General features: G+C 59.2%; 1 protein-coding gene across 1 annotated transcript; it reads left to right on the top strand.

The window, feature by feature from the left end:
• Nucleotides 1–3,352: 3,352 nt before the first annotated feature.
• Nucleotides 3,353–8,515, top strand: LOC144491299 (ribosomal RNA small subunit methyltransferase NEP1-like; the record flags this gene model as incomplete). Its single annotated transcript, XM_078208972.1, has 3 exons — nucleotides 3,353–3,411; nucleotides 4,676–4,825; nucleotides 7,948–8,515. Coding segments are annotated over 3 exons (323 nt in total), but the record flags the coding sequence as incomplete, so codon positions are not given.
• Between the last annotated feature and the right edge of the window lie 2,293 nt (nucleotides 8,516–10,808).

Here is a 10,808-nt window from a genome sequence, read left to right as displayed (position 1 = left end):
GAGAGAGGGGCGGGGGGACAGAGAGAGGGCGGGGGGGACAGAGAGAGGGGCGGGGGGACAGAGAGAGGGGCGGGGGGACAGAGAGAGGGGCGGGGGGACAGAGAGAGGGGCGGGGGGACAGAGAGAGGGGCGGGGGGACAGAGAGAGGGGCGGGGGGACAGAGAGAGGGGCGGGGGGACAGAGAGAGGGCGGGGGGACAGGGGAGAGGGGCGGGGGACAGGGAGAGGGGCGGGTGGACAGGAGAGAGGGGCGGGGTGGACAGGGAGAGGGGCGGGTGGACAGGGAGAGGGGCGGGGGGGACAGGGAGAGGGGCGGGGGGACAGGGAGAGGGGCGGGGGGACAGGGAGAGGGGCGGGGGGACAGGGAGAGGGGCGGGGGGACAGGGAGAGGGGCGGGGGGACAGGGAGAGGGGCGGGGGGACAGGGAGAGGGGCGGGGGGACAGGGAGAGGGGCGGGGGGACAGGGAGAGGGGCGGGGGGACAGGGAGAGGGGCGGGGGGACAGGGAGAGGGGCGGGGGGACAGGGAGAGGGGCGGGGGGACAGAGAGAGGGGCGGGGGGACAGAGAGAGGGGCGGGGGGACAGAGAGAGGGGCGGGGGGACAGAGAGAGGGGCGGGGGGACAGAGAGAGGGGCGGGGGGACAGTGAGAGGGGCGGGGGACAGGGAGAGAGGCGGGGGGACAGAGAGAGGGGCGGGGGGACAGGGAGAGGGGCGGGGGGACAGGGAGAGGGGCGGGGGGACAGGGAGAGGGGCGGGGGGACAGGGAGAGGGGCGGGGGGACAGAGAGAGGGGCGGGGGACAGAGAGAGGGGCGGGGGGACAGAGAGAGGGGCGGGGGACAGAGAGAGAGGCGGGGGGACAGAGAGAGAGGCGGGGGGACAGAGAGAGTGGCGGGGGGACAGGGAGAGGGGCGGGGGGACAGGGGGGGCGGGGGGAGAGAGAGAGGGGCGGGGGGAGAGAGAGAGGGGCGGGGGAGAGAGAGAGGGGCGGGGGAGAGAGAGAGGGGCGGGGGGAGAGAGAGAGGGGCGGGGGGAGAGAGAGAGGGGCGGAGGGGGAGAGAGAGAGGGGCGGAGGGGGAGAGAGAGAGGGGCGGAGGGGGAGAGAGAGAGGGGCGGAGGGGGAGAGAGAGAGGGGCGGAGGGGGGAGAGAGAGAGGGGCGGAGGGGGAGAGAGAGAGGGGCGGAGGGGGAGAGAGAGAGGGGCGGAGGGGGAGAGAGAGAGGCGGAGGGGGAGAGAGAGAGGCGGAGAGACAGAGAGAGAGAGGGTCGCCCAGTGGTTAGCACTTGCAGAGCCAGGGACCCGGGTTCGATTCCCGGCTTGGGTCACTGTCTGTGTGGAGTCTGCACATTCTCCCCGTGTCTGCGTGGGTTTCCTCCGGGTGCTCCGGTTTCCTCCCACAGTCTGAAAGACGTGCTGGTTAGGGTGCATTGGCCGTGCTAAATTCTCCCTCAGTGTAACCCGAACAGGAGTGTGGCGACTGGGGGATTCTCACAGTAACTTCATTGCAGTGTTAATGTAATGGAGGCGCTGACTATTTTCTGATTGAGAAAAAGCTTTGGAAATCAGAAACACACCGGGATTTGGGAGTCCCTGTTCAAGATTCTCTTCAGGTTAACGTGCAGGTTTCAACTTTATTTATTAGTGTCACAAGTAAGGCTGACATTAACACTGCGATGAAGTTACTGTGAGAATCCCCTAGTCGCCACACTCCTGTTCGGGTGACACTGAGGGAGAATTTAGCACGGCCAATGCACCCTAACCAGACTGTGGGAGGAAACCGGAGCACCCGGAGGAAACCCACGCAGACACGGGGAGAACGTGCAGACTCCGCACAGACAGTGACCCGAGCCGGGGATCGAACCCGGGTCCCTGGCGCTGTGAGGCAGCAGTGCTAACCCACTGTGCTACCGTGCCGTCCAGTCGGCAGTTAGGAAGGCAAATGCAATGTTAGCATTCATGTCGAGAGGGCTAGAATACAAGAGCAGGGATGGACTTCTGAGGCTGTATAAGGCTCTGGTCAGACCCCATTGGGAGTATCGTGAGCAGTTTTGGGCCCCGTATCTAAGGAAGGATGTGCTGGGCCTTGGAAAGGGTCCAGAGGAGGTTCACAAGAATGATCCCTGGAATGAAGAGCTTGTCGTGTGAGGAACGGTTGAGGACTCTGGGTCTGTGCTCATTGGAGTTGAGAAGGATGAGGGGGGATCTTATTGAAACTTACAGGATACTGCGAGGATAGATAGAGTGGACGTGGAGAGGATGTTTCCACTAGTGGGAAAAACTAGAACCAGAGGGAACACAACCTCAGGCTGAAGGGACGATCCTTTAAAACAGAGATGAGGAGGAATTTCTTCAACCAGAGGGTGGTGAATCTGTGGAACTCTTTGCCGCACAAGGCTGTGGAGGCCGGGTCATTGAGTGTCTTTAAGACAGAGATAGATAGGTTCTTGATTAATAAGGGGATCAGGGGTGATGGGGAAAAGGCAGGAGAATGGGGATGAGGAAAATATCAGCCATGGTTGAATGGCGGAGCAGACTCGATGGGCCGAGTGGCCTCATTCTGCTCCTACCTGTTACTCATGAATGAAACTTGAAACTTTATCTGGGTGGACAGGTCCACAGATCACTGAAAGTGGCAATGCAGGTGGAGAAGGTAGTCAAGAAGGCATACGGCATGCTTGCCTTCATCGGCCGGGGCATTGAGTTTAAAAATTGGCAAGTCATGTTGCAGCTTTATAGAACCTTAGTTAGGCCGCACTTGGAATATAGTGTTCAATTCTGGTCGCCACACTACCAGAAGGATGTGGAGGCTTTGGAGAGGGTACAGAAAAGATTGACCAGGATGTTGCCTGGTCTGGAGGGCATTAGCTATGAGGAGAGGTTGGAGAAACTTGGTTTGTTCTCACTGGAGCGACGGAGGTTGAGGGGAGACCTGATAGAAGTCTACAAGATTATGAGGGGCATGGACAGAGTGGATAGTCAGAAGCTTTTTCCCCAGGATGGAAGAGTCAATTACTCGGGGGCACAGGTTTAAGGTGTGAGGGGCAAGGTTTAAAGGAGATGTACGAGGCAGATTTTTTACACAGAGGGTGGTGGGTGCCTGGAACTGGCTGTCGGGGGAGGGAGTGGAAGCGGATACGATAGTGACTTTTAAGGGGCATCTTGACAAGTACATGAATAGGATGGGAATAGAGGGATATGGTCCCCGGAAGGGTAGGGGGTTTTAGTTCAGCCGGGCAGCATGGTCAGTGCAGGCTTGGAGGGCCGAAGGGCCTGTTTCTGTGCTGTAATTTTCTTTGGTTCTTGTTATAATATTTGCTCACTTAACCAGCTGTCTCCCGCTCTCCATCTCTCACAGTCCAACTCCTGCACAAGCTGAGTGTTCGCGCTGCTGATGGCCCACAGAAACTCCTCAGGGTAGGTGGCATGGCCCGCACTGTGGGAGGGTCGGTGCTGAGGGAGCGCCGCACTGTGGGTCAGTGCTGAGGGAGTGCCGCACTGTGGGTCAGTGCTGAGGGAGTGCCGCACTGTGGGTCAGTGCTGAGGGAGCGCCGCACTGTGGGTCAGTGCTGAGGGAGCGCCGCACTGTGGGTCAGTGCTGAGGGAGCGCCGCACTGTGGGTCAGTGCTGAGGGAGCGCCGCACTGTGGGAGGGTCAGTGCTGAGGGAGCGCCGCACTGTGGGAGGGTCAGTGCTGAGGGAGCGCCGCACTGTGGGAGGGTCAGTGCTGAGGGAGCGCCGCACTGTGGGAGGGTCGGTGCTGAGGGAGCGCCGCACTGTGGGAGGGTCAGTGCTGAGGGAGTGCCGCACTGTGGGTGGGTCAGTGCTGAGGGAGTGCCGCACTGTGGGAGGGTCAGTGCTGAGGGAGCGCCGCACTGTGGGAGGGTCAGTGCTGAGGGAGCGCCGCACTGTGGGAGGGTCAGTGCTGAGGGAGCGCCGCACTGTGGGAGGGTCAGTGCTGAGGGAGCGCCGCACTGTGGGAGGGTCAGTGCTGAGGGAGCGCCGCACTGTGGGAGGGTCAGTGCTGAGGGAGCGCCGCACTGTGGGAGGGTCAGTGCTGAGGGAGCGCCGCACTGTGGGAGGGTCAGTGCTGAGGGAGTGCCGCACTGTGGGAGGGTCAGTGCTGAGGGAGCGCCGCACTGTGGGAGGGTCAGTGCTCAGGGAGTGCCGCACTGTGGGAGGGTCAGTGCTGAGGGAGCGCCGCACTGTGGGAGGGTCAGTGCTGAGGGAGCGCCGCACTGTGGGAGGGTCAGTGCTGAGGGAGCGCCGCACTGTGGGAGGGTCAGTGCTGAGGGAGCGCCGCACTGTGGGAGGGTCGGTGCTGAGGGAGTGCCGCACTGTGGGAGGGTCAGTGCTGAGGGAGCGCCGCACTGTGGGGAGGGTCGGTGCTGAGGGAGTGCCGCACTGTGGGAGGGTCAGTGCTGAGGGAGCGCCGCACTGTGGGAGGGTCAGTGCTGAGGGAGCGCCGCACTGTGGGAGGGTCAGTGCTGAGGGAGCACCGCACTGTGGGAGGGTCAGTGCTGAGGGAGCGCCGCACTGTGGGAGGGTCAGTGCTGAGGGAGCGCCGCACTGTGGGAGGGTCAGTGCTGAGAGAGCGCCCGCACTGTGGGAGGGTCAGTGCTGAGGGAGCGCCGCACTGTGGGAGGGTCAGTGCTGAGCGACTTTCCCTCTGTTCCCTGCAGGTTATTAAGAATCCTATAACAGACCATCTGCCAGTTGGGTGTCGGAAGATCGGAACAACATTCCACACGGAGGAGGTTGTGAGAATCCAAGATCTGGTTCCAAAGGAGGAGTCCGTCTTGTTTGTTATCGGAGCATTCGCCCATGGATCAGTAAGACAATCTCCCAATCTCATCCCACTGTCCCGCTCCCTCCCCATAGCCCTGTATCAATCCCCAAACTAATCCCACTGCCCCGCTCGCTCCCCATAGCCCTGTATCAAACCCCAATCTCATCCCACTGCCCCGCTCCCTCCCCATAGCCCTGTATCAATCCCCAAACTAATCCCACTGTCCCACTCTCTCTCCATAGCCCTGTATCAATCCCCAAACTAATCCCACTGCCCCGCTCTCTCCCCATAGCCCTGTATCAATCCCCAAACTAATCCCACTGCCCCGCTCTCTACCCATAGCCCTGTATCAATCCCGAAACTAACCCCACTGCCCCACTCTCTCCCCATAGCCCTGTATCAATCCCCAAACTAATCCCACTGTCCCACTCTCTCTCCATAGCCCTGTATCAATCCCCAACCTAATCCCACTGCCCCGCTCTCTCCCCATAGCCCTGTATCAATCCCCAAACTAATCCCACTGCCCCTCTCTCCCCATAGCCCTGTATCAATCCCGAAACTAACCCCACTGCCCCGCTCTCTCCCCAGAGCCCTGTATCAATCCCCAAACTAATCCCACTGCCCCGCTCTCTCCCCATAGCCCTGTATCAATCCCCAAACTAATCCAACTGCCCCGCTCTCCCCCCATAGCCCTGTATCAACCCCCAAACTAATCCCGCTCTCTCCCCATAGCCCTGTGTCGATCCACAAACTAATCCCACTGCCCCGCTCTCTCCCCATAGCCTTGTATCAAACCCCAATCTCATCCCACTGCCCCACTCTCTCCACATAGCCCTGTATCAAACCCCAATCTCATCCCACTGCCCCACTCTCTCCCCATAGCTCTGTATCAATCCCCAAATTAATCCCACTGGCCCGCTCTCTCCCCATAGCCCTGTATCAATCCCCAAACTAATCCCACATCCCCGCTCTCTCCCCATAGCCCTGTATCAATCCCCAAACTAATCCCACTGTCCCGCTCTCTCCCCATAGCCTTGTATCAAACCCCAATCTCATCCCACTGCCCCGCTCTCTCCCCATAGCCTTGTATCAAACCCCAATCTCATCCCACTGCCCCACTCTCTCCCCATAGCCCTGTATCAATCCCCAAACTAATCCCACTGTCCCACTCTCTCCCCATCGCCCTGTATCAATCCACAAACTAATCCCACTGCCCCGCTCTCTCCCCATAGCCCTGTATCAATCCCCAAGCTAATCCCACAGCCCCGCTCTCTCCCCATGACCCTGTATCAATCCCCAAACTAATCCCACTGCCCCGCTCTCTCCCCAGAGCCCTGTATCAATCCCCAAACTAATCCCACTGCCCCACTCTCTCCCCATAGCCCTGTATCAATCCCCAAACTAATCCCACTGTCCAGCTCTCTCCCCATAGCCCTGTATCAATCCCCAAACTAATCCCACTGCCCCCGCTCTCTCCCCATAGCCCTGTATCAATCCCCAAACTAATCCCACTGCCCCCGCTCTCTCCCCATAGCCCTGTATCAATCCCCAAACTAATCCCACTGCCCCACTCGCTCCCCATAGCCCTGTATCAATCCCCAAACTAATCCCACGGCCCCACTCTCTCCCCATAGCCCTGTATCAATCCCCAAACTAGTCCCACTGCCCCGCTCTCTCCCCATAGCCCTGTATCAGTCCCCAAACTAATCCCACTGCCCCACTCTCTCCCCATAGCCCTGTATCAATCCCCAAACTAATCCCACTGCCCCGCTCTCTCCCCATAGCCCTGTATCAATCCCCAAACTAATCCCACTGCCCCCGCTCTCTCCCCATAGCCCTGTATCAATCCCCAAACTAATCCCACTGCCCCACTCGCTCCCCATAGCCCTGTATCAATCCCAAACTAATCCCACTGCCCCACTCTCTCCCCACAGCCCTGTATCAATCCCCAAACTAATCCGACTGCCCCGCTCTCTCCCCATAGCCCTGTATCAATCCCCAAACTAATCCCACTGCCCCGCTCTCTCCCCATAGCCCTGTATCAATCCCCAAACTAAAACCACTGCCCCCGCTCTCTCCCCATAGCCCTGTATCAATCCCCAAACTAATCCCACTGCCCCACTCTCTCCCCATAGCCCTGTATCAATCCCCAAACTAATCCCACTGCCCCCGCTCTCTCCCCATAGCCCTGTATCAATCCCCAAACTAATCCCACTGCCCCACTCTCTCCCCATAGCCCTGTATCAATCCCCAAACTAATCCCACTGCCCCCGCTCTCTCCCCATAGCCCTGTATCAATCCCCAAACTAATCCCACTGCCCCGCTCGCTCCCCATAGCCCTGTATCAATCCCCAAACTAATCCCACTGCCCCGCTCTCTCTCCCCGTAGCCCTGTATCAATCCCCGAACTAATCCCACTGCCCCCGCTCTCTCCCCATAGCCCTGTATCAATCCCCAAACTAATCCCACTGCCCCCGCTCTCTCCCCATAGCCCTGTATCAATCCCCAAACTAATCCCACTGCCCCCGCTCTCTCCCCATAGCCCTGTATCAATCCCCAAACTAATCCGACTGCCCCACTCTCTCCCCATAGCCCTGTATCAATCCCCAAACTAATTCCACTGCCCCGCTCTCTCCCCATAGCCCTGTATCAATCCCCAAACTAATCCCACTGCCCCACTCTCTCCCCATTTCCCTATATCAATCCCCAAACTAATCCCACTGCCCCACTCTCTCCCCATAGCCCTGTATCAATCCCCAAACTAATCCCACTGCCCCACTCTCTCCCCATAGCCCTGTATCAATCCCCAAAATAATCCCACTGCCCCGCTCTCTCCCCATAGCCCTGTATCAATCCCAAACTAATCCCACTGCCCCACTCTCTCCCCATAGCCCTGTATCAATCCCCAAACTAATCCCACTGCCCCACTCTCTCCCCATAGCCCTGTATCAATCCCCAAACTAATCCCACTGCCCCACTCTCTCCCCATAGCCCTGTATCAATCCCCAAACTAATCCCACTGCCCCCGCTCTCTCCCCGTAGCCCTGTATCGATCCCCAAACCGCTCCCGCTGTGTCGCCCTCCCCGCTGCGTCGGTGAACCCTGCAGGGTGAGGTACGATCCCGCTAACCGCGCCTCCGTTCTGCCTTCTCCCCCCCCCTGCAGGTTGACGTGGATTACACTGAGCGGAATGTTTCCATCAGTAACTACCCGCTCTCGGCTGCCCTGACCTGCGCCAAGATCTGTACGGCTTTCGAGGAGGTGTGGGACGTACTTTGAGGAGTTTAAACCCCCCGCCCCCTCCCAGCTCAAGCCCTGGCTCTCTGCGGCAAGGGGGAGTGTTTGTCTGCGGCTGGGTGACTGCCAACTGCCTCGTTACCCCCCCCCGCCCCGAGGAATCCAGGTATCGCCCGTCCCGTGTTTGGGACCCTCGCCCGCGCGCGTTCCTACAGCCCAGGAGGGTTGACGGTGAAGCCTTCCACAGTCGAATAGCCGCTGGGCCTGGGTGGAGTGGGGGGGGAGCCCCCCCCTGCCCGGGTTGTGGGTGGCCCCTCCCTTGAGGTGGAGAAGGCAGGCCCTTGTGGGAGTGCCGCCTGGTACTTTCAACTTTGGGCTGGTTGGCAGTGGGGGGCATCGCACGTGCGGCGGGTCTCTGCGCGGAGCCGCGGGCAAACTGCCTCTTTGTTGTCCTTTTTACACACTTAACACACTTAAAAATCTTTTATTTTCTCTCCGTTTGTCTGGAATTGTGTTTGTTGGGGTGTAACAGCCTTGAGAGAGAGAGAGAGAGGGGCTGAATGGCCTCCTCCTGTTCCTGCGTAACAGGCTTGAGAGAGAGGGAGAGAGAGAGAGAGGGGCTGAATGGGCCTCCTCCTGTTCCTGTGTAACAGGCTCTAGAGAGAGATAGAGAGAGAGAGGGGGGCTGAATGGCCTCCTCCTGTTCCTGCGTAACAGGCTCGAGAGAGAGGGAGAGAGAGAGAGAGAGGGGCTGAATGGGCCTCCTCCTGTTCCTGTGTAACAGGCTCTAGAGAGGCAGAGAGGGGCTGAATGAGCGTCCTCCTGTTCCTGCGTAACAGGCTCCAGAGAGAGAGAGGGGGGCTGAATGGCCTCCTCCTGTTCCTGTGTAACAGGCTCGAGAGAGAGATAGAGAGAGAGAGGCTGAATGGCCTCCTCCTGTTCCTGTGTAACAGGCTCGAGAGAGAGAGAGAGAGGGGCTGAATGGCCTCCTCCTGTTCCTGTGTAACAGGCTCGAGAGAGAGAGAGAGGGGCTGAATGGCCTCCTCCTGTTCCTGTGTAACAGGCTCGAGAGAGGGGCTGAATGGGCCTCCTCCTGTTCCTGTGTAACAGGCTCGAGAGAGAGAGAGAGAGAGAGGGCTGAATGGCCTCATCCTGTTCCTGTGTAACAGGCTCGAGAGAGAGAGAGAGAGGGGCTGAATGGGCCTCCTCCTGTTCCTGTGTAACAGGCTCGAGAGAGAGAGAGAGGGGCTGAATGGGCCTCCTCCTGTTTTTTTGTAACAGGCTCGAGAGAGAGAGGGGCTGAATGGCCTCCTCCTGTTCCTGTGTAACAGGCTCGAGAGAGAGAGAGAGAGAGGGGCTGAATGGGCCTCCTCCTGTTCCTGTGTAACAGGCTCGAGAGAGAGAGAGAGAGAGGGGCTGAATGGCCTCCTCCTGTTCCTGTGTAACAGGCTCGAGAGAGAGAGAGAGAGGGGCTGAATGGGCCTCATCCTGTTCCTGTGTAACAGGCTCGAGAGAGAGAGAGAGAGGCTGAATGGCCTCCTCCTGTTCCTGTGTAACAGGCTCGAGAGAGAGAGAGAGAGAGGTGCTGAATGGCCTCCTCCTGTTCCTGTGTAACAGGCTCGAGAGAAAGAGAGAGAGGGGCTGAATGGGCCTCATCCTGTTCCTGTGTAACAGGCTCGAGAGAGAGAGAGGCTGAATGGCCTCCTTCTGTTCCTGTGTAACAGGCTCGAGAGAGAGGGGGGCTGAATGGGCCTCATCCTGTTCCTGTGTAACAGGCTCGAGAGAGAGAGAGAGAGAGGCTGAATGGCCTCCTCCTGTTCCTGTGTAACAGGCTCGAGAGAGAGAGAGAGAGAGGGGCTGAATGGCCTCCTCCTGTTCCTGTGTAACAGGCTCGAGAGAAAGAGAGAGAGGGGCTGAATGGGCCTCATCCTGTTCCTGTGTAACAGGCTCGGGAGAGAGAGAGGCTGAATGGCCTCCTTCTGTTCCTGTGTAACAGGCTCGAGAGAGAGAGAGAGAGGGGCTGAATGGGCCTCCTCCTGTTTTTTTGTAACAGGCTCGAGAGAGAGAGAAGGGCTGAATGGCCTCCTCCTGTTCCTGTGTAACAGGCTCGAGAGAGAGAGGGGCTGAATGGCCTCCTCCTGTTTTTGTGTAACAGGCTCAAGAGAGAGAGAGGGGCTGGAGGGAGGGGAGGTTTTATAACCGAGTGATGTAACTTGCAATGATCTTGTACATCTGATACCCCGCGACCAGCTTATTTTTTCCCGGGACAATGAAGGGGGGTGGTTCCTGCGTATCGCATGCACGGTTTTCCCCCTGCGTTAATTACGGGAGTGGTGGAGGGGGGAAGTCTTTTGCCGTGACTGTTTGCAGAAGTGTCGAGGCAACAGCAGGGAGGGGCAGTCAGATTCCCCCAGGCCTGTTGTGACATGTTCCCACACTCATTGACCTGGCACTAATTGCCGGTTAGGTTCGCAAGCACGGGCATGCAGGAAGCGATCGGTTACACCCACACACACACTCACTCAGTTAGCCAACCCCTCTCTCTCTCCGTCGCCCCCTCTCTCTCTCCGTCGCCCCCTCTCTCTCTCCGTCGCCCCCTCTCTCTCTCTCTGTCGCCTCCTCTCTCTCTCTCTGTCGCCCCCTCTCTCTCTCTGTCGCCCCCTCTCTCTCTGTCGCCCCCTCTCTCTCTCTGTCGCCCCCTCTCTCTCTCCGTCGCCCCCTCTCTCTCTCAGTCGCCCCCTCTCTCTCTCCGTCGCCCCCTCTCTCTCTCCGTCGCCCCCTCTCTCTCT

The sequence above is a fragment of the Mustelus asterias genome, unplaced genomic scaffold, assembly GCF_964213995.1.
Source record: "Mustelus asterias unplaced genomic scaffold, sMusAst1.hap1.1 HAP1_SCAFFOLD_4953, whole genome shotgun sequence".
Lineage (NCBI taxonomy): Eukaryota > Metazoa > Chordata > Chondrichthyes > Carcharhiniformes > Triakidae > Mustelus > Mustelus asterias.
This window is presented reverse-complemented; position numbering and strand designations above follow the sequence as displayed.